Genomic DNA, 26,844 nt, shown 5'->3' on the forward strand with positions numbered 1-26,844 from the left:
TGTGATGAGTGCTGCTGGATCAAAAGGAATTCTAATTCGTCCATGTAGGTTCCCCTGTTCCCTAGTTCTACTACACAAGGGCCAGCTGGTTGATGTATAGCACCTCCAGACCCATCAACAGATGCAAAGACAACAGCTTTGCATAGATTTCTCAGGCAGCTATCTTAATTGTACCAGCTTCCAATGATACATCTCTTATTCCATATCATTCATCACTGTTCTTCTCTCATCTAACCCTGATAGCTACACCATCACTATTAAAAAGATGAATATTCTAAGGGATGCTTTGATTTTTATCCCAGGTATATCTTACAACTAAACTTTGCATATTCAAAAAAGTTAATATGCTTTGGAAAACAAGCCATTTTGCTTTACATAGGCAAAAACACACAAACACACACATAATAAGAAACATGCCAGTAATTTGCACATATGAGTCACTGGATATAACTGACTCACTGAATATAGGTAATGTGGATATATGTTTTCAAACACACACACACTGAGTCTCTTTAGTTACAACTTTATCTTAACCAAAGTTTAAAAGCTAGAAAATCCAAGTTTATTAATTAAAACATTATAAATAGCCTCAAACTCTTAGCCACCACTTATTTAGGGGTTGAGTTGAAAAAAAATGTCAGTAAAGAGATGCTCCAGGTACCCGTGAAAATTCAGGTGGTCTCTGCTGCCACAGTGTACAATCCGCAGTTTATCCTCCAATTGTTTATAGCCTAGCCTATGAGCTCATTGCTAGTGTGTTGACAAGAAAGTTAAAGCATTGTTAAAGTAGATCTATAAACAGGAAGGAGAATTCAAGACAGAGAAAGGTACTAGAAACCAAGGATGTTTCTACTTGATCCATATGTGAGAAGTCTGATATATTTTTAACATTTGGATATATAAACACCACCCTCATTATGCACCCATCTATTTACTACCCAGCTTTGATGCATAAAGAAGAAGCTTAGTTCCAGACTGCGACTCTATACTTGAAATGAAGTGCCTGCCCCTACACTGTACTACCAGCATGCCCTGTATACCCTTGAGGTTCAGGTATTCTCGGCAATGCTTTCTATCCCATCACTCATGTCTTCCTAACATAGAGCAAATACTCCCTCTGGGCTCCCAGCTTTATATTCTTCTAGCAAGTCTGGTTTTCTCTTCATGGAGCATTAACTTATTGAGGTCAGGTTTAGCAGGAATACAAAACTGAGGAGCCAAAGATCCATGGGAACTGGAGGACTTGCTTCTCTGGTGGTCAAAATAGACCCATAACTTCTCTGAAATTCAGATCCTTCACCTGTAACGTGAAGATAAAGATGCCTACTTCACAGTTATTATAGCTATTACATGAGATAAGAAATGTGAAAACTGTTGATAAAATGTGGTATATGGAAGAATATTAGGATTTTAAAGAGAAGTCTTATGCAGTATTTAAGAACACTAATGGTTTTATGATTTTACCCGAGTGACGAAGTACTTCCGTGAGAGATAAGGCTTGTGACAGGGATTCGGGTAGAGAGCTGATTCAACAACACTTGGCAGCCTTGAAATCTGCTTTGGCGCTGGGACCTGAGTTTCTGGCTCCCTCTCCTCCATGGACAGCTGATCCGTCTCAGAAGGTTGGTCATCTTCCTCTCGCTTCAGAGACACAGGCTGGAATCCCTCAAAGCTCCCAATTCTTGACATTTCTTTAGCCTAAAACAAAGAAGCAAAATTCTCATGGGAAAAAAAAAAAAAAGTCACCTGTGTCTTAACTATGGCCAAAAAGCCCATGATGAAAAACCAAAGCTCCTGAAACTGACAAACCCACCTCACGTTAGCTGAGCAGATGCACTGACGGATGGAGTTCAGTAACAGAGACTCTGTGAACATCAGGGGACATTTACCAGGGGACAGCAGCAGAGACTTTCTGGACAGAAAAAAAGAAGCTACAAGTAGTTTCATTTTCCCCATCTTTAATTCCATGGAATGGGAAGGTAAACAAGGAAAGAAAAATATGAAATTATTATCACTAGACAATTTCTCTTCAAGTTTTTGAGGTGTTTTTTCTTGAAAGTCTACTAGCCTGTGAGCTTATTTAGGAGTTAAAAGCAATGATAATGCACTTGCTTATGTACTTCTTACTAATAGGGCACAGAAGCACTTAGAACTGAGTGCTTTCTTGTAACTGAAAAATTGCAATTCTAAAAATGTATCCTCAAGGACATATTGTACAACACAGGGAATATGACCAATATTTTATAATAGCTATAAATGAAATATAATCTTTAAAAATTGTGAATCACTACATTGTACATCTGCTACATATAACACTGTACATCAACTATATTTCAAAAGAAAAATTTTTAAGTAAAAAATAAATTAAAAAATAAAAATGTATCCTAAAGAAATAATCTAGACATGCAAAAAGATGTAAAAATATAGAAGGTCATGCATTACAACATTGTGTCTAATAGAAAAAAAAAACGTAACTTCAAGTCTAACAGCAAAACATTGTATGTAATAGCAACATTAGACACTCACACAACATTGTGTCTAATACTAAAGATATATATAGTGAAACTAAGTATCCATCAGCAGATAATTGGCTAAGACAAGAGTTATAGTGCACAAATACAATTTGGTCATCAGAAATGTGAGAATATATTTTTACTACAGAATGATGTCCAAAATGTAATGCTAATGGGAAAAAATAAGTTATAAAATATTATGAAAGTGTTATTCAAATTTGTTGCAATAATTCAGAAAGAAGGAAGGAAGGGAGGGCGGGTGGGAATGAGGGAGGCAGGAAGGAAGGGAAGAAGACATAATACCTGAACTTGCGTACATATATACATGTATGGTAGGACAAAGGTTAGGAAAAAAATCTAAAAAGAAGTAAAATAAAATATGAACAATGATCATCTCTGAAAATCTAGTGGTTACCAGTGGGGAGAGGGAAAGGGGAAAGGACCTGATAAGGTAAGGAATTAGGAGGTATTGACTACTATGCATGGGCTTCTCTGGGAGCTCAGTTGGTAAAGAATCTACCTGCAATGCAGGAGACCCGGTTCAATATCTGATGTGGGAAGATCCACTGAAGAAGGGATAAGCTACCCACTTCAGTATTCTTGGGCTTCCTTTGTGGCTCAGCTGGTAAAGAATCCACCTGCAGTGCAGGAGACCTGGGTTCAATCCCTGAGTTGGGAAGATCTCCTGGAGAAGGGAAAGGATGCCCATTCCAGTATTCTGGCCTGGAGAATTCCATGGACTGTATAGTCCAAGGGGTCACAAAGAATTGGACAAGACTGAGTGACTTTCACTTTCAACTACTATGTATGAAATAAAGAAGCTATGAGGACATATTGTACAGCACAGGAAATGTAGCTGATATTTTATGACTATAACTGGGGTAACCTTTAAAAGTTGTGGATCACTATGTTGTACACCTGAAATGTATATAGCATTGTATATCAAGTAGACCTCAACTTAAAAAAGACAATGATTGTCTCTGAATGATAGAGTTACTGCTACTGCTACTGCTGATAGAGTTACAGGTGATTTTTATTTTCTGTTTTCATAAGTCTCTGGATGCTTACAATGACTACCTCTGACTTAACATAAACAGAAACACAATAGATTCACTAATATTTTGTACATTAAAAGAAGTATCACAAAGCAAAACAAAATAGAAGCTACATGCTAGCCTAGCAAAAGGTGTCCTTAACCAAGTGACCTTTCTCAAGCTGAGGCCACATAGTTACGGCTGCTGTGCACACATGCCCAATGCTATGACGGAGGAAGTTCTCATGCCCAGCGTCACCGTGGGACTGGGAATGAAATCTTTGTCTTAGGGCTCCTTCCCACAAATTCCATTTCCTTCCTCTTTGTGAAACAACAGAAAGTGAGACGCAGCGCCTGCCGGGAGCCAGCACGGGAGATCCCACCCATGACAAGGTCATGCAGAGAGGCCTGATGTCAAGGCAAGTCAGGTCTCAAGGGGTCCTCTGTCTGAGCATCTACCCTGAAACCAAAATCTGTCTGTCTACTGTCTGCTATACTGTACTCTTCTGACATAACAGGGGGCTATCCTCAAAAGAGTTAATTCAGAGCTCCAGTTAACAGTCTCTTGCATATAAAAAGAATATCTCGGTTTAAACCCTTTTGATGGCTTTCTTTTTTTTTTTTTTAAGTTTTTTATTTTTTTAATTTTAAAATCTTTAATTCTTACATGCGTTCCCAAACATGAACCCCTCCTCCCACCTCTCTCCCCATAACATCTCTCTGGGTCATCCCCATGCACCAGCCCCAAGCATGCTGTATCCTGCGTCAGACATAGACTGGTGATTCAATTCTTACATGATAGTATATACGTTAGAATGCCATTCTCCCAAATCATCCCACCCTCTCCCTCTCCCTCTTGAGTCCAAAAGTCCATTATACACATCTGTGTCTTTTTTCCTGTCTTGCATACAGGGTCATCATTGCCATCTTTCTAAATTCCATATATATACGTTAGTATACTGTATTGGTGTTTTTCTTTCTGGCTTACTTCGCTCTGTATAATAAGCTCCAGTTTCGTCCATCTCATCAGAACTGATTCAAATGAATTCTTTTTAACGGCTGAGTAATACTCCATTGTGTATATGTACCACAGCTTTCTTATCCATTCATCTGCTGATGGACATCTAGGTTGTTTCCATGTCCTGGCTATTATAAACAGTGCTGCGATGAACATTGGGGTACATGTGTCTCTTTCAATTCTGATTTCCTCGGTGTTTATGCCCAGCAGTGGGATTGCTGGGTCATATGGCAGTTCTATTTGCAATTTTTTAAGGAATCTTCACACTGTTCTCCATAGTGGCTGTACTAGTTTGCATTCCCACCAACAGTGTAGGAGGGTTCCCTTTTCTCCACACCCTCTCCAGCATTTATTGCTTGCAGATTTTTGGATCGCAGCCATTCTGACTGGTGTGAAGTGGTATCTCATTTAAATTAGATCAGTTAGACCTAATTGATATCTATAGGACATTTCACCCCAAAACAATGAATTTTACCCTTTTTTTCAAGTGCTCATGGAACCTTCTCCAGGATAGATCACATCCTGGGCCATAAATCTAAACTTGATAAATTCAAAAAAATCGAAATCATTCCAAGCATCTTTTCTGACCATAATGCATTAAGATTAGATCTCAATTACAGGAGAAAAACTATTAAAAATTCCAACATATGGAGGTTGAACAACACACTTCTGAATAACCAACAAATCACAGAAGAAATCAAAAAACAAATCAAAATATGCATAGAAACTAATGAAAATGAAAACACAACAACCCAAAACCTGTGGGACACTATAAAAGCAGTGCTAAGAGGAAAGTTCATAGCAATACAGGCATACCTCAAGAAACAAGAAAAAAGTAAAATAAATAACCTAACTCTACAACTAAAGCAACTAGAAAAGGAAGAATTGGAGAACCCCAGAGTTAGTAGAAGGAAAGAAATCTTAAAAACTTAGGGCAGAAATAAATACAAAAGAAACAAAACAGACCATAGCAAAAATCAACAAAGCCAAAAGCTGGTTCTTTGAAAGGATAAATAAAATTGACAAACCATTAGCCAGACTCATCAAGAAGCAAAGAGAGAAAAATCAAATCAATAAAATTAGAAATGAAAATGGAGAGATCACAACAGACAACACAGAAATACAAAGGATCATAAGAGACTACTATCAGCAGTTGTATGCCAATAAAATGGACAAAGTGGAAGAAATGGACAAATTCTTGATGGCTTTCTAACTTATCTGACCGGTCTTTACAACTTGTGGATTGTTTACAGCCCCCAACCGTGAGAGGCATGAAGCTCAAAACATCTTAAAGATATAGAGCCTTTTAGAGCTAAGAATTCAGAGAGGCAATGGCACCCCACTCCAGTACTCTTGCCTGGAAAATCCCATGGACAGAGGCGCCTGGTAGGCTGCAGTCCATGGGGTGGCTGAGGGTTGGACACGACTGAGCGATTTCACTATCACTTTTCACTTTCATGTATTGGAGAAGGAAATGGCAACCCACTCCAGCATCCTTGCCTGGAGAATTCCAGGGATGGGGGAGCCTGGTGGGCTGCCGTCTATGGGGTTGCACAGAGTCGGACACAACTGAAGTGCCTTAGCAGCAGCAGCAGAGCTAAGAATTAGTTTGGTGAAGGGTTCCATTGTTGAGTTAATATTTGCTGCCAGGCCTCCATATCCTTTATCTTTTAGGCACCTGGAAGGATATTAATCAATGTAAGTGGGATGCAGAAATAGGAATATAGTAGTTTTGATGTTAGCAATACTAGACATTTGAGTTAATGAACTTTCTCTTTGTTATAAATCACTGTACTCCACTTCTTGTTATAAATTGTTGTGTCCTTGCTATGTAAGAATGTAACTTTTTTTAGTGCTTTCTGAGAGTGGCACCAGACTTTGGGAAGATCAACACTATTACCTTTATCAGAAAAGGGCTATAAAATGTTAATTGGCATTCTGGCCGGAAGATGATGTAAATCACCTAAGACTTATGTATACAACTAGGTATGCAGAGAAAAAGCCTGGTCTCGATAAGAGTCAGGGCTGTTGACACTGTATAATTTTGTATTATCCATTGATCTCTACATACAACCAAAAAGTAAAAAAAGGTTTTCGAACAATAAAGGATGGACCAGTTTCTCAGACCAGCTTCTCGAACTGGTTTCTTGGAAATCTGACTCCCCCCATGGCGAGTCTCTCTCTCTCTCTCTTTCTCTGTCTCCCTCTCTCTCCTTTTCAGGCTGAATTCCCATCTGGGGCATGGAGGCTGTCTGAGTCTACTTACTTGCCCTGGCTTCTAAGATCCATGCCAGAGGGAGCCCAGGGCGGGGCACCCTCCGCTATTCAAGTGGGCACCAGTGGCCTAACTGTAGACGGTACAAGTTCCTTCTCTGGAACTTTATTAGCTTTCTGCGTAAACCAAGTTATTCAGCCTCTTTTCTCCACTGAATTTTCCTACTATACTATTTTATCCTAATCTCTTTTACATTTCTAAATAAATAAGTTTTTCCTCGCCTACTCCATCTCTCCTTTGAATTACCCTGGATCCATCGGGGCTGGACCCCAGCAAGCGCCTACCCACAGCAAATTACGTTATTGAAACTGGGAATAATTAAAGTAGTCAAGAGTGGTAAAATAGTACTAGCATATAATTTATTGCTTAACCCTGGATCATGGAAAAAGCAAGAGAGTTCCAGAAAAACATCTGTTTCTGCTTTATTGGCTATGCCAAAGCCTTTGACTGTGTGGATCACAATAAACTGTGGAAAATTCTGAAAGAGATGGGAATACCAGACCATCTGACCTGCCTCTTAAGAAACCTATATGCAGGTCAGGAAGCAACAGTTAGAACTGGACATGGAACAACAGACTGGTTCCAAATAGGAAAAGGAGTGTGTCAAGGCTGTATATTGTCACTCTGCTTATTTAACTTCTATGCAGATTACATCATGAGAAACGCTGGGCTGGAAGAAGCACAAGCTAGAATCAAGATTGCCAGGAGAAATATCAATAACCTCAGATATGCAGATGACACCACCCTTATGGCAGAAAGTGAAGAGGAACTAAAGAGCTTCTTGTTGAAAGTGAAAGAGGAGAGTGAAAAAGTTGGCTTGAAGCTCAACATTCAGAAAACGAAGATCATGGCATCTGGTCCCATCACTTCATGGGCAATAGATGGGGAAACAGTGGAAACAGTGTCAGACTTTATTTTGGGGGGCTCCAAAATCACTGCAGATGGTGACTGCAGCCATGGAATTAAAAGATTATTACTCCTTGGAAGGAAAGTTATGACCAACCTAGATAGCATATTCAAAAGCAGAGACATTACTTTGCCAACAAAGGTCCATCTAGTCAAGGCTATGGTTTTTCCACTGGTCATGTATGGATGTGAGAGTTGGAATGTGAAGAAAGCTGAGCACCAAAGAATTGATGCTTTTGAACTGTGGTGTTGGAGAAGACTCTTGAGAGTCTCTTGGACTGCAAGGAGATCCAACCAGTCCATTCTGAAGGAGATCAGCCCTGGGATTCCTTTAGAAGGACTGATGCTAAAGCTGAAACTCCAGTACTTTGGCCACCTCATGCGAAGAGTTGACTCATTGGTAAAGACTCTGATGCTGGGAGGGATTGGGGGCAGGAGGAGAAGGGGATGACAGAGGATGAGATGGCTGGATGGCATCACTGACTGGATGGACATGAGTCTGAGTGAACTCCAGGAGGTTGTGATGGACAGGGAGGCCTGGTGTGCTGCGATTCATGGGGTCGCAAAGAGTCGGACACAACTGAACAACTCAACTGGACTGAACTGAACCCTGGATACTTCTGAGCATGAAAAAAGTGCTATTAACACTTATGCTAGGATGATAGGCGTAAAGCAGCATTGTCTCAGGCAAATGTGGACATACATAGTCACCCTGAGGGGCTTGAATGGAGGGAACACATGGCTGGTCAGAGACTCACAAGCAAACAGCCCTCTGCTGATCACATGACAGGTTATTTCCTCTGATTCTCCCAGCAACCCTAGAATGATGGATTGGTTTCCATCTCTCTGAGGATCCCAGAGTTGATGGGATGCCACCCACCCAACCCCCACCCCATCCATGGCACAGGCGGTGCTAGTGGTAAAGAACCTGCCTGCCTATGCAGGAGACTTAAGAGACTCGGATTCAATCCCTGGGTCGGGAAGATTCCCTGGAGAAGCAAATGGCAACTCACTCCAGTATTCTTGCCTGGAGAATCCCACGGACAGATAAGCCTGGCGGTCCATAGAATCCATAGGGTTGCAGAGAGTCGGACACGACAGAAGCACCTTAGAAAGCATACACGCATCCACACACGCATCCCAGGGCATGCTTGGAGAGGAGAGAAAGCACCTGGACTCCCACTCAGGACTCCCAACCACACTCGAGGTCCACAAGCCTGCATGATGCACGCTGTCTCACAACAGGAAGGGCTTCACTGAGTTTTCAGATAAGTTTTTCAAGTTATTGGCCTGTGAGAAATACAAGGACACGCATGGAGAAGCAGGAGGATTTGTGTGTGTGTGTGTGTGCGTGAGAGAGAGAGCAAGCACAGAGGCACTGTAGCCTCCCTGTTAGTTGCATGCTCTATTTTTGCAGGTCTGCCACCCCTTACAGAGGCTTTTGGAAGGAAGTGTGTTTCTAGAGTTCCCTGTAACCTGTGAAGGAAGATTTGTGCCTTTGGGAAAGGAAAGCCTGCTTCTGTATTTGCTGCACTGTGTGAACTGGAGCCTAACAACAGACATCTGTGAAAAGCTCCAGTGCCTGGAAAACAGAGGGAGGATTTAATTAGCACCACTTCCTCTCCCTCAGGCTGTCTTCTCTGGAAACACTCGGGGATGAGAAGTTGAAGCACTTAGAGACTGAGCTTTTGAGATCCAGGAAAGAAGGAAACTCTCCTCCCTCCGCTCCAGTTAAATTCTGACAGCCGTGAACAGCGGGAACACAGCACAGAGACCTCAGTTCAGAAGGAGTCCAGCTCTGTTGTTTCTGGGGACATATTCGCAAGGACAATGAACTTACCTCCCTTTAACAACTTCCAGGATATAAGAGAAGTGTCACGCATTGAGGCAGCCCCCTCCATGCCACTTGCCCAGACGCTGTTTATTCCCAATTCAATAAGACATTGCATCCTATCTCTGCTTAACCATACTATATACATTGAAATACTAAAAGCTTTGTGCCTGGATGAATTAGGCTGCCTCATATCAGACCCATCCAGAGCCATTTAGAGTTGAAAAGGATTATTGTTCCCTAAGATTGCCTAGTAAATTGATCTTAGCTTGTGGTGCCCAAGAGAGTCAAGGCAGAATAATTTCTTAGGGAAGCAACGGGTCAAGGTTTAGAAAAGAATTTCATCCATATTTTTTGACCTGATTTTCTCATTTTACGGAATTCATATCAATGGAGGAAACAGACAAAACAGGCTTCATCTTGAAAGCAGGACTCCATCTTGGGCCGGACTGTGGACTTTGAGCTATATGCCCAGTATCTATGGAAACGACACACCAACTGGAAAACCAGACTCTCCGCCTCCTTGGAAGAGCCCCAGGGCTCGTACCTAGACTCTCCTTCACCTAAACGAATACCCTAATTATCTGTGTAACCAAATAGAATCATAAATTCTATTATGCTTATTGGGGTATGCCCACAGGCCTATTGATAAATGTCTGCTGTTAACTACCTAGGCTTAAGGCATATGAACCACGGGTTAACTTTTATTGTATCTTTCTTTTCCTTTGTTCAGACTGCTGCTGCTGCTGCTGCTAAGTCACTTCAGTCGTGTCTGGCTCTGTGCAACCCCATAGAGGACAGCCCACCAGGCGCCCTGTCCCCCCCCGCCCCCCCCGCCCCGGTCTCTGGGACTCTCCAGGCAAGAACACTGGAGTGGGTTGTCATTTCCTTCTCCAATGTATGAAAGTGAAAAGTGAAAGTGAAGTCGCTCAGTCATGTCCAACTCTTCATGACACCATGGAATGCAGCATTCCAGGCTCCTCTGTCCATGGGATTTTCCAGGCAAGAGTACTGGAGTGGGGTGCCATTGCCTTCTCCGTTGTTCAGACTAGTTTCAGAGAATTTGGGGAGGTGGGTTTGAGCACATACCCTTAGAGTATATAAGTTTTTCACAAAAACTGGTCAGGGTCCTAGGCTAAGGCCAAGACTCTGCCTTGGGTCCACCGGTATAATAAACTGCATTCCACTATCTGCATTGTCCTTCTGAGTGAGTTTGTTTCCCAGAACGCATGTCTACAATATAATGATGCATCACCAACTCAATGGACATGGGTTTGGGTGGACTCTGGGAGTTGGTGATGGACAGGAAGGCCTGGCATGCTGCAGTTCATGGGGTTGCAAAGAGTCAGACACGACTGAGTGACTAAAAAACAAAAAAAAAAAAAGAGAGAGAGGAAAAAAGAAAGAAAGGAAGGAAGTAAAGCCCTATAATACTAATAGCATGTTCTAGGCAGTAATGAAAAATTGGAAACCCACTAAACACCCAATGGTCAAGGAATTTCCTAGCTACCTAAATGACACTGAGCAGATCCTGAAAATAACAGCCCTTAAAATAATTTGTACAAGCACTACAGCAGCACGGAGTAAAGGATGTATCACTTGGGACAAGAAAAGCAAAGAGATTTTCTGTGGTAATGATTGAATTGTTTTTATGTTGGCAAAGACTAGAGGGAAAATATTTGTATGTATCGAGGTAGAGGGATAATAAGTGAATTTTTGCTTAAAAAAATTAAATCATGTTAGCACTCCTTTTGTAATAAAATATATGAATAAATCTGTTGGTTCACAAAGTCAGGAGCTTCCTGGGTGAAATCTGAAATTGGCTCCTGTACAGAAAGGGCAAGAAGAGACCAAAGAGAGAAGCAGACCACTCCAAATTGACCGGTGGCAGAATTCATAAGCAAGAGAACTTACCAAGTCTTGTCTTGGGTGGCCACGAGGTACGTGAATCTCCACACCTACCTGCTAGAAACTTAAAAGCTTATAGAGAGGCCTTAACTGGTCCAGCCACATCTTCAGTCCAGATGGTCTCAACACCACATTGCTCTCTCAAGGCTACCTCTGGACAAGGGCTCCCACTTTGGGGATGGTGGGTGAAAGGTACATGGTACATTGCAAAGATGTGGTGGAGGGTCCATTGCTCAGTTCACTTACTGGTCAACTAGTCACCATGCCCTCTGGAGGACTTCCTCCAGCAATGTCAAATAAATACATAAAGAAGTGCCACCCTCCCTTTGGTCAGACAAGAATTGTATATTATTTCTCAGCTGCCAGAAATTTCAGAGCTAAATTTAATATCCTATTGCAGTAAATAACTTTTGTCTGGATCCTGGTCTACATATGCCTACCTCCTTCAGTACCTGCTATTGTATCTGAGACTTTTTCTAAGAATATTTCAGAAGCATACAGAGCATAAGTGATAGCTAGAGAATTGTTGCCTAGTCCAGTTCCTTCATTTTGCAAGGTTTGGAACACTGATGTAAAAGACTTGCCCAGGGTCATACAGCTAAATAGATTCAAAACATGAAATCAGACTCCAGGACTCTAGTCCATTGCTACCCACTGTAACATTTTAAAGAGAAGCAGTTATCATACTTACAAACTGATAAACTGAAAATGCTTTTGCCAGCTGTCTACAGCCAGTCAGGCTTGTTTTGCTCTGAGATGGGAGAAACAACTCCCACAAATCAGGCTTCTCCCAGCTTTTCCCCATCAGCAGCCCACAACTAGCCCTGCAAGGTGAAGCTTTCTCCTTTGCCTGGCATCAGACTAACCTATCCATATGCATAGGGGCACAGTGCTTGGGTCCACAAAACTTGTAGGGGCTCAGGAAATGTTTTAATGTATTTTAAAATCATAAGCAGAGACATCACTTTGCTGACAGAGGTACGTATGGTCAAACTTACTGTTTTTCCAATAGTCATTTACATTTGTGAGCGTTGGACCATAGAGAAGGCTGAGAGCTGAAGAATTAATGCTTTCGAACTGTGGTGTTGGAGAAGACTCTTAAGAGTTCCTTGGACAGCAAGGAGATCAAACCAGTCAATCCTCAAGGGAATCAACCCTGAATATTCATTGGAAGAACTGATGCTAAAGCTGAAGTATCCCAATACTTTGGCCACCTGATGTGAAGAGCCAACTCATTGGAAGAGACCCTGTTGCTGGGAAAGACTGAGGGCAGGAGGAGAAAGGGACGACAGAGGATGAGATGGTTGCATGGCATCACCAACTCGATGGACATGAGTTTGAGCAAACTCCAGGAGATGGTGAAGGACAAGGAAGCCTGGGGTACTGAAGTCCACTGGGTCACAAAAAGTCAGACATGACTGAGCAACTAAACAACAACAAAAATCAGAGAGAAAAATTAAATTTCATGGTCAAAAAATTGTTTTCATTTTTTCTCGTATCAGAGGAAACAATGAAATTTGTAGGCCACCCCAAATCCATTGCATTTTGGCTAAAAAACAAACTAGATTATGCAAGTCATAAGATGCTGAACTATGTACAGTTATAGAAACGTGTTTTAATAGTGATATTTTTATGGTAGAGACATTCAAGAAGGAAAAGTTTTAGGCCCACAGAAGTCATAATGTGGACCTGACTTGACTTTATATCCTACTACTCAGATTTGCTGCTTAATAGTTCATTCTGGGCTCCATACTGGGCTGTTGAAGCTAGAAACATCCCCACATTCTAGCACTTTCCAATCTCCTTATGAGACTGTGGGTAATCAGTGGCAAATCCATTTGCCCTGGCTTCACTAATCAAGGTTGTTTAAGATTTGCATGTCCTCTGAACAGCCTGTAGCCTATGTGAAAAGTGGTTTGCTGAGATGTTTTCCAGGAACTTAGAGTCAGTTTTTTCCAGTTCAAGTTGAACTGGATGGGACCGGCTAGGACCACTGACCCTCCAACTGGGCATGTGCAAGTGTCCATCCACTTGGGGACCTTTTGATGCCAGACTCCACCCTCAGATTTAGGCTAAGTGCCTCCACCGTGAGCATGCCTGTAGTCTAGTTGTATCTAGTCTAGTCTGTGTGTGTGTGTGTGTGTGTGTGTGTGCACGCACGTGTGTGTGTGATCAGTCACTCAGTTGTGTCTGACTCTCTGAGACCCCGTGGACTGTAGCCCACCAGGCTCCTCTGTCCATGGGATTCTCCAGGCCAGAACACTGGAATGGATGACCATTCCCTTCTCCAGGGGATCTTCCCAGCTGAGGGACTGAGCCTGAGCCTGCCACACTTCCTGTGTTGCAGGCAGTCTTTACCCTGAGTCAGCAGCCCAGCTGCATGTGCAAAGAATGCCGATTGCTGCACCTTTTTCCAGTCTCCTTTCCCCACACTTCTCATACTCCCCACATCTCCAACCGCCCCACTTCTTTATTCTTCATCACATAAATACTCAGAGCCCCTTGACTTGGAGAGGTAGAACTGAGTCTGGCTTGGTTGCCTTGTGAATAAACACTCTCTTGGCTGCAAACCTCAGTGCATCAGCATTTTTACTTGCTTCATGTCACACGAAATGAACCTGGCTCTGTAATACTTATTCTGGAAGATTCTGTTCCACTATCCACTGAAAGATTTCTGTCCTAGAGACAAACTGTACAATCTTAAAGTAACTATTTTTGCTTTCTTAAAATCAAAGGGAAATCCGGAATTAATCACCCTCTAATAAATATAGGTTTCCCAAAGAAGTAGATGAATAACCATCCTAAGAACTTACAATCAGCTTGAAAGGAGTCACTGCTTACACTGAGGGGCCACAAAGCCAGCCAGAGGTGAAGAAAGGGGGAGTGTACGGATTTTTTCCCTCTCACAAGAGTTTAATAAAGAACAGTTTGTATGCAACAGAAAGCACCATTTTTTTTTTTTAGTTTTATTTATTTATTTGACTGTTCTGGGTCTTTGTTGCCATACTCCAGCTTTCTCTGTTTGCTCTGCATGCAGGTTACTCTCTAGTTGCAGGGTATGGGTGTCTTATTGCTGCGGTTTCTCTTGTTGCAAAGCATGGGGTCTAGGCCAGGCAGGCTCAACAGTTGTGTCTCATGGGCTTAGTTGCCCCATGGCATATGGAATCTTCCCAGACAAGGGATTGAACCCATGTCCCCTGCATTGGCAGGCAGATTCTTAACCACTGGTGCCTGGGAAGTCCAAAAAGTATCATATTTCATATTTCTGATCAAGACAGCAGGACTGACATAATATAGATCCTGGTAAAACTCAGGAGTGTTTCATGGTGAACTACTTCCTAAGGTCATGTACCCTCCATTTCCTCAGCACGACTTTTGCTCTTTGTCCATCTAGTTTTCAGAATTCCTTCCTGGCTTCCTGCTCTCTCTGCCACTCTGGAGAACCTGTACAACCAGCCTCTCCCTTGCTCCCTTTACTGTCTGTCCCCTAAGATCTCTATTAAGTCTCCATGGGATTTATTTATTTTTTAATTTATTTTTCAATCCTATGCATCCCTAATGCAAAACTACTGTGTTGTGATTTCCACAAAGTTTTTGAAATATGAATAGCTACTTGAGTGTTCCCAAGACCATCCCTCTGGACCCTTGGAAAGATAGATCACCTCGTTAGAGAGCACCAATCTATTCTAACCTCCACATTTTGTAAATAAGGAAACTGAGGCCCCAATGGATTTTGTGTCTCCTGAACCCTCAGTTTAGTTAATTTTTTGAAAATTAAAGACAATAAAGAATGAAGTTGTGGCCACCACAAGATTAAAAATATAGTATCTCAAGGAGTACTTGTGGACTAACCAGCAGCTTAGAAAAGTCTATGGTTTATTAATAAGAGCTGCTTCCCACATGCAGGTGAGGTGGTTCTGGGCTGGGGAGGAAGTCCACACTTGAGTTCCCGTGGCTTGGGTTGCATTCAAAGATATCAACTGTGTTTTACTGATGGTGACATTTCTATCCACACAAAGGGGTTAACATTCTCAAGGCACAGCCCCAAAATAAAAATCTGCTTTTAATTCTGACATTTTGTAATTTATGTGAATTTATGTGTGCAGCCTTTCCTGAGTCTCTGTGAACAGCCAAGGGATGTGCAGTGGATACACAACAACCTCAAAACTCTCCAACAAACCCTCCCCTGTGCCAGTTGAGATAAGAAGATTGTCAAAGAGTTCTTCACAATTTCGCATTTTGTACATTAGTGATAACATGCCAGTGGGGCTGCTCTGTGTCCTGGGGAAAAGTGGACTTGATGGAGGGTCTCTTGCCTCCCAGCTCCTCCTCCGCCAGGCAGGGCTCTGTGGTCTGTTACTGGAGATTTTACTCAGTGGAGGGAGGGGAGAGGAGAATACAGGACCAGGATAAAGAAACATGGCTCTCCACTCCCTCACTGGTTAGTGATAGTGAAAGTCATTCAGTTGCATCTGACTTTTTGCCACCCCATGGACTACACAGTCCATGGAATTCTCCAGCCACAATACTGTAGTGAGTAGCCTTTCCCTTCTCCAGGGGATCTTCCCAACCCAGAGATCGAACCCAGGTCTCCTGCATTGCAGGGGGATTCTTTACCAGCTGAGCCACAAGGCCCTGGGCAATTTCTTCCCCTTCTCTGCATGGCAGTTTCGTCATCTACAAAATGGGGAGCCAGACTTTATGGTTGGCAAATGTGCTCTCTTGAAAATGACTAACCGATTTCAATCAAAACAAATTTCATTTATCTGTTTCTGGATTTCTTCTGAAGCTTTCATTTCAGGAGAAAATATATTGAAGTCTGAAAGTTGTTGGACTAAATTATTCCTTCCAGTGCATTCACTCTACAAGATTTCATTTTTCTCCAGTGCCCAGAAGATTCCAGATCTAAGCCTACAAATGTTCCATATTCTTTCCCCTACCCCCTCTTTAGCTGAGCACGTTAGTTCCCTGTGATTCAAATGTGAGGTCAAAGAAAGATTGGAAAGACAGTCATGAATTTGGGCACCCATTGTGGAGAATCTGGGGTGTTTGGCCTCTGACTTCCTCTAATGAAAGCGGGTATGCACAGTGACAGGAAATACTAGCCACACCCACAGTGGAACATTGGACACTCAATCTGTGCCAGGGCCAGAGATAGCCTCAAAACTTATTCTTGCATTTTAGAAGGAACAAATTTAGAGGTTTTCAGAGCTTCTCACACAAAATATTAATTTTTAAAGATATTTCCTCAAAAATAATATATGGAAAAATTGATTAGGATAAGGATATTGATTAGAGAACTTGGAAACATTAGATTCCTTGAAATTAACTTTGCTCATTTCCATAAACAGTCCACCATTCACCCAGTCCAGGTTACAATGATGCTAGCATTCTTAACTTCTGTAGTGTTTGTCATGCTGCTCTGTAATCACCATTTACTCTCCTGTCTTCACTCCTGGGCTGTGAACAAGTCTGGAGCAGAGACTGTTCTACCCTCCTCTTTAGAGACAGCACTTGGCATGGGATGAATGAGTTCTCAGATGGATGAATGGATGCCCTGCTTTTTTCTGTATCAGGTCTGAGACCTGAGGGCAAGTCTTATGTCTGATCCATTGTTATTGGTACATCGTCTTATACATCATCCATGAAAGTGAAAGTGAAGTCACTCAGTCATGTCTGACTCTTTGTGACCCCATGGACTGTAGCCCACCAGGCTCTTCCATCCAAGGGATTCTCTGGGCAAGAATACTGGAGTGGGTTGCCATTTCCTTCTCCAGGGGATCTTCCTGACCCAGGGATTGAACCCAGGTCTTCTGCATTGCAGCCAGATGCTTTACCATCTGAGCCACCAGGGAAGCCTCGTCATCCATGAAGTGAAGTGAAGTGAAGTGAAGTCGCTCAGTCATGTCTGACTCTTTGCGACCCCATGGACTGTAGACCACCAGGCTCCTCAGTCCATGGGATTCTCCAGGCGAGAATATTGGGTTGCCATTTCCTTCTCCAGGGGATCTTCCCAACCCAGGGATTGAACCCGGGTCTCCTGCATTTCAGGCAGATGCTTTAACCTCTGAGTGCTCAGTAAATGCTTATGGACTGAGTAATGAAGTTCTTTATGAGGCACGAATGGAAATGGCTCTGAACACATCCACTTACAATCAGACACACATCGAAATACATGCCACAGCTCAGAACCTAGTGGAGGTGATGGAAAGAGAAGTGGAAACCTGCAGACCTGATAGAGCCAGAATAGGAGAATGTGTACAAACACAATGGAAACAGGAGATGGAAGTAACAGGGGTGAGTGGAGAAAGAGTCTGGAGAGGGTAGAAAGTTACAGCTATGGAGAAAGGTGCCTCGGGGCTATCTGCATCTTAGAGGGTGGGTGAGGACATTCCTGGCAAAGGTTCAAAGGTATGAGATGTGAAGAGGAGGATGTGTTTGAAGGACAGAGGGCTATATGGTGTATGAAACTCAGATGTCAACTGCCCGCCTCCAGCCCCTACCTACTCTGGAATAGCTGGTTGAAGTGAAGTGAGGTCACTCAGTCATGTCTGACTCTTTGCGACCCCATGGACTATAGCCTACCACACTCCTCTGTCCATGGGATTTTCCAGGCAAGTGTACTGGAGTGAGTTGCTGTTTCCTTCTGCAGAGGATCTTCCCAACCCAGAAATCGAAGCTGGATCCCCTGCATTGTAGGCAGACACTTTACCATCTGAGCCACCAGGGAAGAGCTGGCTAACACTTGGTTAAAACTATGGGGCCCTCTGACAGTATGGAAGTCTGAAATTCTCCTGATAATCCTCTGTATTCCCTTCTCTCTGCCATCACGCCTCCATCTGTGCTGGAGTAGGTCCCCCACAGTCACGCCAGATGCAGTCTGGGCTCAGTACTGTACGAATCCACTGGCCTCAAGAACTTCACAAGGTTAACAACTTCCTTAAAGATTTAGAGCCATCATGGAGGGGTGAGTCACTCTGTGTATAGTCCAACTTCACTCCATTCATCTATTTCTTCTCTCTTATCGGGATAACAATTTTTGCTTTGTGTGTGTGTTTATATTTGAAATATGTATGTATTTTGTTACCATATAATCCTGCAATCCCACTTCTTGGCCTATATCCAGAGAAAACTCTAATTCAAAAAGACGCATGCACCCCAATGTGCATTGCAGCACTATTCACAAGAGCCAAGTCACGGAAGAAGCCTAAATGTCCACTGACAGATGAGTGGATAAAGCAGATGCAATATACACATATACAACGGAATACTGCGTGCTGTGTGCTTAGTCTCTCAGTCTTGTCTGACTCTTTCAGTCACAGGGACACAGGGAAGAATATTTGAGTGGGTTGCCATGCCCTCCCCTAGGGGATCTTCCCAACCTAGGGATCGAATCCAGGGCTCCCACATTGCAGGCAGATTCTTTACCATCTGAGCCACCAGGGACTGGGTCAATGACGTTGATACAACCTCATATGTGACATAGGTAACCAATAAGGACCTACTATATAGCACAGGGAACTATACTCAATATTTTGTAATAACCTATAAGAGAAAAGAATCTGAAATACACACACACACACACACACACACACACATGCACACACATGCTGGGAGCCAGCACGGGAGATGCCACCCATGACAAGGTCATGCAGAAGAGACCAGACGGGCAAGGTGGAACAGGACTCGAGTGACCCCCGGACCTGCTCAGCATCTACCCCAAAACCAGAATCTGTCTGTCTTACTGTTTTATGCTTTTCACCAACTCCTCTGACATTAACGGGGGGCTATCCCCGACCACCTTTCTCTAAAGGAAATCAGCTTAGAGCTCTAGTTAATAAGTCTCCTGGGCATAATTGGAGTGTTTCAATTCAAACCCCTCTGATGGCTTTCTAATTTGCCTGACAGGTTTATCCAGACTCTTACAACCATGCATGTGATTGTTCACAGCCTCCCAACCATGAGAGGCACAGGAAGCACAAAACATTCTAAAAATATAGAGCGTTTAGAGGAGTTAAAAATTATTAGAATAGTACTGGTGGAGGGTTTCATGTTGAACCAATGCTTGCTGCTAAGTTTTCATATTTTTCATTGTGTGCCTGGGAGTGCATTAATTAATATAGTTGATATATAGAAATATAAGTAGTAGCCTTGAGTTAATAAATTCTTTCCTTGTTATAGCCCACTGCACCTTTGCCCTATAGGAATGCAACTTTATCTAGTGCTTTTGGAGAATGGCGCCAGACTTTATAAAAGTCACCTTTAGAGAAAATAAGCTTTCTGGTTGACTAACCTTTATCAGAAAAAAAGGGTCATAAAATGTTAACAGGCCTCCTAGCCAGAAGATGATGTAAATCACCTAAGACCTTTATATATAGAAAGGTATGTAGAAAGAAAGCCTGGTCTCAATAAGGGTCAGGACTGCTGACCCTGCATGACTCTGCATCTTCCATTGTTCTCTGTGTACAACTTAAGGTATAAAAAAGCTCCTTTTGAAAATAAAGTTGTGGGCCTTGCTCACTGAAGCTTGGTCTCCCCGTGTCATTCTTTCCTTCTCTCTCTCTTTCTCTTTCCTTTTCAGGTTGATCCCCTGGAGCGCAGAGGCCCTCTGAGTTCACTTTCCTGCCTGGGCTTCTAAGACCCTCTCGAGAAGGTGCTCTGCACCTTCGCCACATCTAGAGGGCGCCTGAGGCCTTCGTGAACAGAGCAAGTCCTGTGCAGGGGCTTTATTCACTTTCCTGTAAACCAAGGAATATCAACTTCTTTTCTTTCTTTCTCTCTTTCTCTCTCTTTCCTGATGACAATGCCATTCATCCTGAGGGTATCCTGGATCCTGCTGGCGCTGGACCCCAGTACATACACATATGTATAACTGAATCATTGTGCTATATACCTGGAGCCACAAATATAGCTCCAACAATACTTCAGTTTAAAAACATGAATGCCTACAATTATGTCATTTATAAATATGCATTTTTTGTTGAAACATACTTATCTATTTTATTCACATACCGAGGTCTCTCAGGTTTTCTCCTTCAACATCCCCAAATAAATGGAATTCCCCCACCAAGATGAATTCTGGAGGTAGCTATCAATATAAATCTGTACAAGGGTTTGTGATTCCAGGAACACCTGACTGGATTTCTATGTTTGAAAAAGTAGAAGAAAGCCAAGCAATAAGCCAGCATCAAGGACAGTGACTTATCTCAGGTAGGAGCAGAAGTGTCTGATTTGCCTTTGGCCTGACCATGAGGAGCCTGGGGCAGAGAAGGGATAGAAAAGTGGCGGCCTTGTCCTCCTGAGGAGGAGGATGGGTGCATGAATGCTAAGCCACTTCATTGTGTCCAACTCCTTGGGACTCCATGGACTGTAGCCTGCCAGGCTCCTCTGTCCATGGACTCTCCAGGCAAGAAAACAGAGTGGTTGCCATGCCTTCTCTTCCAGGGGATCTTCCCAAACCAGGGACTGAATCCAGGTCTCATGTCTCCAGTATTGGCAGGCAGGTTCTTTACCACTAGCGCCACCTGGGAAGCTGAGGAGGAGAATGCTGCTGCTGCTGCTGCTGCTGCTGCTGCTGCTGCTGCTGCTGCTGCTAAGTCGCTTCAGTCGTGTCCGACTGTGTGACCCCATCGATGGCAGCCCACCAGGTTCCCCGTCCCTGGGATTTTCCAGGCAAGAACACTGGCGTGGATTGCCATTTCCTTCTCCAATGCATGAAAGTGAAAAGTGAAAAGTCAGTCGTGTCCAACTCTTCGCGACCCCATGGACTGCAGCCTACCAGGCTCCTCCATCCGTGGGATTTTCCAGGCAAGAGTACTGGGGTGGGCTGTCATCGCCTTCTCCAGAGAAGGAGAATAATAAACTCTAAATCACCAGCTTCCCTACTCCCTCAAAAGAAAGAAAAGAGAAGCACTTCAGGAATTAAACAGGTTAAAAATGTACTTTGGGGGTCCTAAAGCACTCAGATAGTTTTTTTTTTTTTTCTCTATACAAGTGAAAAAGAAAGGAGCAGAGCAGTGAAAAGAATTGACCAAGCCCAAATCATTCAGCCTACAGCAGTTTTACTTTTTTTCTCTCCAAAGTAATAAGATCCCAGATTTTGAATCTTCTGATTGAGAATGCTTAGAATTCTGGTGACAATACTTAGAAATTCGAGCCAGCCTCTTTCTCAGTTACTGGGACATCTCAGGGGAGTGTGTGGGTTATGTCTACCAAGGATTACTACCTATCCAGCACTAATCCTGGTCCAGGGAGGGGCACTAGCCTGCATTCCTCAACCAGGTATTCCTGGCTGGAGCTCTGTTTAAGGAAGTCACCCTAAAGCCTGGGTTTCCTGCTAAGCCAACTGCTCCGCTCATGAACAGATTTCATGAAATTCAAGTAAAGACATTTAACTAAGTGCTGACAACAGTCTCCCCTACCCTCCCTACCTCCCAGCCTTTGTTGTTTTAACAGCATTTTTATTTTAAACATTTCTATTGAAGTAGGACATGCACTCAAAAACTCATAAGTGTGCAGGTCAATGAAGTATCATCAAAATAAACACCCATAGAACCATCACATTAGTCAAGAAATACCATATTACCAGCACCCTGGTGGGTGATGGAATCTGAGATCACTGCCAGACAGTTTAAATATCATCTAACTCAACACCCTCATTTTACAAATAAGGAAACAGATGCTCCCATGGGAGCAGGTAAGTGATTCCTCTACAGGTTTGCAGGAATTCAGATCATGAAGGTCTTGCCTACCATGCTCAGGAGTTAGATTTTATTTAGAGGACAATGGGGTAGGTGGCCAGTGATATGATCCGATTTGTATTTTAGGAATATGAGTCTTCCCTTTGTGAGCTGCATACACTTGAGAGAGCAATACTGAAGAGAAATCAGTTAGTAGACCTTTATTATGATCCCCAAGAGATGAATTAAGGCTGTGGCAAGGAGTGGAACAAAGTAGAAAATTCAGTACCTACTAAGGAATTAAAAACTGTAGGACTAGGTGCCTGATTGGTCAGTATCAAGCAAGAAGAGGTAATCAGGCAGCTTTCTGACCTGGGAGAATGTAGAGCTGTGATTCCCTTCACTGAGGTTGAAATAAAAAGGAGAATCATATTTACGATAGAGGTAAAAAGATAATAAGCTAATCTTCAGACAAGAAGAATTAGAAGTACCTGATGGCTAACAAAGAGGACAGATCTAGGAGACAGTTGTATAGATAGAACTGGGACTTGGAAGAGGGATATGACTATAGATATAGATATGGCAGTCATAGATTTACAAATTATAATTAAACAATGAAAGCAAAGGAGATTGCTTATTGACAGCATTCAGGGTGATTTCTGGTAAGCATCACCATGTTAATCAATATAACAGAATTTATCATACCTTAGAATAGTACCTGTCAACTTGCCTTAACTTTCAGCTTCCTCACTAGCACGCAAAATCCCTTATGATAATGATAAGGTGTTTTGTGGTTTTTTTTTCCCCCTCCACTACAGTTACCTTAGCACTGAGTAGAGCACATGGAAAGCATTAATTATGTACCAACTGAACAAGTGGATCCATAATAAATATCCATACTCCATAGAGTATGCATGCCAAAAAATGGAAAGGAGATTCATCCTAGAGAGTCTCTCCTCAGATGTGATGGCACCAGACCTAACAAGGGATGATTTGAAACCCTTTCTTCTAAACCAAGCTCCAAACTCACCAGTTCCTTCAAGCAACTTAGAAATGCAATTTGTCCTATGCTGTCCAGGCACCACAATCTTTTTTATCAGCCAGTTCTTTAATCATTGCTTGTATCTGGTCTCCATGAGCAGATCGTGAGCTCCATGAGTGAAGGAACTAAGCCCATCTCTGTCCCCTCGGATTCCCACAGAACACTAGACCTGTGTTTGGCACAGTGATCTCAGGCACTGAGAGTGTCACAGAAGATGTTGGCACCATGAGAAACACAGAACAAGGAGAAACTCACTTCACCTGAAAACACCCTGTGAGGTAAGTGACAAATATGAAACCTTCTCCTAAGGGCTGGAAGGAGGGAATAGAGGAGAGCCTATCTGGAAATCAAAGGGCAACATTCCTGCAGGAGCAGACATTTGAAAGGGGTAGAAAAAGACCAGAAAGGAGAGCCTCTAGCGTCACAAAAACAAGACTGCTACCTTCTCATCTTATTGGCCACCAGGACTGAAGAACAATGCGCCTTTTCAAAGTGAAGTATACATCGAGTTCCTCAAATGTTGAATGTTAAACAAGACACCTCATTAGACAATAATAAGGGATGCAAGAAAGTGTTAGAGAAATACTCTAAGGCGACTTTGACCCATTTCCAGTCCTGCCAGGTGAAAGTGTAAACACCTGAAATTCAGTCTGTTCTACAAAAAAGATCTACATAGGTCCAGAGAGTTCCACCAGGGAGAGAGAAAAGATAAGAGAACTAGAACAAAGGAGTAGCTCTCAAGAAAATAATGAGGGCTAAGGAACAAGTATGGAGCAATGAGAGCAGTTCTGTCTCAAGAGTGACATTCAGATTCACTGTAAATGATTTAAGTGGACGGTTCAGAATGCTAAAGAATAAAAACTGTTCGTTCTTTAGCATTATAGTATAGACAGTGTGTATATATACACACACACACACTCTCTATAGTCTCTATGGGCTTCCCCAGTGGTTCTGCAGTAAAGAATCCACCTGCAATGTAGGAGACACAGGAGACCCAGGTTCAGTCCCTGGGTTGGGAAGATCCCCTGGAGAAGGAAATCCCCTGGAGCAACCCACTCAAGTATTCTTACCTGAGAAATCCCATGCACAGAGGAGCCTGGCAGGTTACAGTCCATGGGGTCACAAAGAGCTGGACACGGCTAAGCACACATGCACACACTCTATATATGCACTGTATACATAATATATATATGCTCACTATAAGTGAAGTGAAGTCGCTCAGTCATGTCTGACTCTTTGCGACCCGTGGACTGTAGCCCACCAAGCTCCTCCGTCCGTGGGATTCTCCAGGCAAGAATACTGGAGTGGGTTGCCATTTCCTTCTCCAGGGGATCTATACTCACTATAGCATATTATATATATATAGGTTTTATTCTATTCTATTTTATTCTATTATCTTGCTAAAGGTAATTAGATAATAGACACGGATGAAGAACAGTAACAACCATCAAAAAAGCCCTTTTCTTTTTTCTGTATTTCAGCAAGAAAATGAAACAAAAAATATGTGCCTAAAAAACAGAATTATATTCACATATAAGTGCATTATGTTAGAAAGTGAGGATAAATGTATATTTCTGTGTGACCTGCTACTATTACCATTAAAGCAATAAGCCAGAATAAGTAACAAATGCACTGAGAAAATTAAAATACTACCTTGATAATCAGATTTCCTTGGTCCTGTGAATGTGTTTCTCAAGGCTGGCTTGCTGGTTAGAGATAATGTTTGGTTTTGACCAGCCTTTCTATAAATGTATGGCTTTACTCAGAGTGATCAAGAGAGGAGTAGAGTATGGACCAGGGAAACCATGATTAAGTGTGGTCAGTAACGACATCTTCATATACAAGTGTACACATATGTAGGAATACTTTATTACAACCTCTTTATCTGTGAAAATGTGCACGAGGAGACCTGCCTGACTTACTCTCTGAGATATTTTTGTAAAGATCAAATTTTTTAAAAAGTTGTGAAAGTGTTTTGTAAATGATGGAGTGTCTCGATCTTCAATCTTCTGAAGAGCAATTAGTATATTATCATAGAAAGAGGAGGCAAGAAAATAATACTTAAGCAGTGTGGTTGGCAGTCTCTGAAAGATGCCAAAGGGAAAGTAACATTGTCCAAAGGTTTTAGGGAAGGTTGAAAAACCTCTTGATGAAAGTGAAAGAGGAGAGTGAAAAAGTTGGCTTAAAGCTCAACATTCAGAAAACAAAGATCATGGCATCTGGTCCCATCACTTCATGGGAAATAGATGGGGAAACAGTGGAAACAGTGTCAGACCTTATTTTGGGGGGCTCCAAAATCACTGCAGATCGTGACTGCAGCCATGAAGTTAAAAGACGCTTACTCCTTGGAAGGAAAATTATGACCAACCTAGACAGCATACTCAAAAGCAGAGATATTACTTTGCTGACTAAGGCCCGTCTAGCCAAGGCTATGGGATTTCCTGTGGTCATGTATGGATGTGAGAGTTGGACTGTGAAGAAGGCTGAGCACCGAAGAATTGATGCTTTTGAACTGTGGTGTTGGAGAAGACTCTTGAGAGTCCCTTGGACTGCAAGGAGATCCAACCAGTCCATTCTGAAGGCGATCAGCCCTGGGATTTCTTTGGAGGAAATGATGCTGAAGCTGAAACTCCAGTACTTTGGCCACCTCATGAGAAGAGTTGACTCATTGGAAAAGACTCTGATGCTGGGAGGGATTGGGGGCAGGAGGAGAAGGGGACGACAGAGGATGAGATGGCTGGATGGCATCACGGACTCGATGGACGTGAGTCTGAGTGAACTCTGGGAGTTGGTGATGGGCAGGGAGGCCTGGCGCGCTGCGATTCATGGGGTCGCAAAGAGTCGGACACAACTGAGCGACTGAAATGAACTGAACTGAACTGAAGTCTATATTGACAACGTTGAAACCATTGGCAAGATGTAGGGTGATGGTGAGCAGAGACCATGTATTTAGATGAGGGATGTTCCAAACTATCCCAAATGGCCATCTTCCCACTCAACCTTGGGGACCAGATTGAAACCAAAGCCCACAGGGCCAGAATTTGATGTTACCCGTTACTTGTACACACACTTCCTTATGTCAGTTCCTGCTCTAGAGTATTCCTTTAGAGTGTAAAAGCAGTGAAAAAACATCCGTGGCTAATGGTCCCATTTTAATGGAGAAATTCAACTCAATGGATAAATTTGACCACTTCTTTGAACTTCTTTGTTGAGATAAGTGTCACCAAAATAGATTAGTTCAGAGTATGACTGTTAGGCAGTATCTCTGCATCTGAGAACTTCAACCATGACACTGCATGGTATTTAAAGAGATCACTGAAAAGTTTGACACATCACCAAAATATATTCCCTGCTATTTGCAAGGGAAGTTCCGTTTTTCTTTCTTTAGGAGCTGGGACCAGTCTATAATATGCAATACATTCTGAGTGTATGTTATCCATTACTTCTTCTCTTGCATCTCACCAAAAATATCAACAGGTAATGCCAGATTCCAAACCCCATTAATGTTTGACTGTAAAACTCAGTGATTCTCCTACCAAGCCCCAGCCAGTGGGTAAACTTGCTAGAAAATACTACAGAGAGGGCTTTCTTGTTGAGAGTGACTGAGAGTAGAATCTCGAATTTAGGAGTGACTTTATG

General features: G+C 42.6%; 1 protein-coding gene across 2 annotated transcripts in view; it reads right to left on the reverse strand.

Annotated features, from left to right (window-relative positions):
• Window positions 1-26,844, reverse strand: part of TPRG1 (tumor protein p63 regulated 1) — a 162,388-nt gene that overhangs the window by 121,767 nt on the left and 13,777 nt on the right. The window contains exons 2-3 of one of the 2 annotated variants that reach the window (XM_018046685.1): window positions 1,814-1,912; window positions 1,465-1,698 (exon numbers count right to left, since the gene is read on the reverse strand). In XM_018046685.1, the coding sequence (XP_017902174.1) occupies window positions 1,465-1,689 (225 nt within the window). In that variant the 5' untranslated portion in view covers window positions 1,690-1,698; window positions 1,814-1,912. The remainder of the gene's footprint in view (window positions 1-1,464; window positions 1,699-1,813; window positions 1,913-26,844) is intronic. The other variant, XM_005675132.3, reaches the window with a different exon arrangement.

The sequence above is a fragment of the Capra hircus genome, chromosome 1, assembly GCF_001704415.2.
Source record: "Capra hircus breed San Clemente chromosome 1, ASM170441v1, whole genome shotgun sequence".
Taxonomy (NCBI): Eukaryota; Metazoa; Chordata; class Mammalia; order Artiodactyla; family Bovidae; genus Capra; species Capra hircus.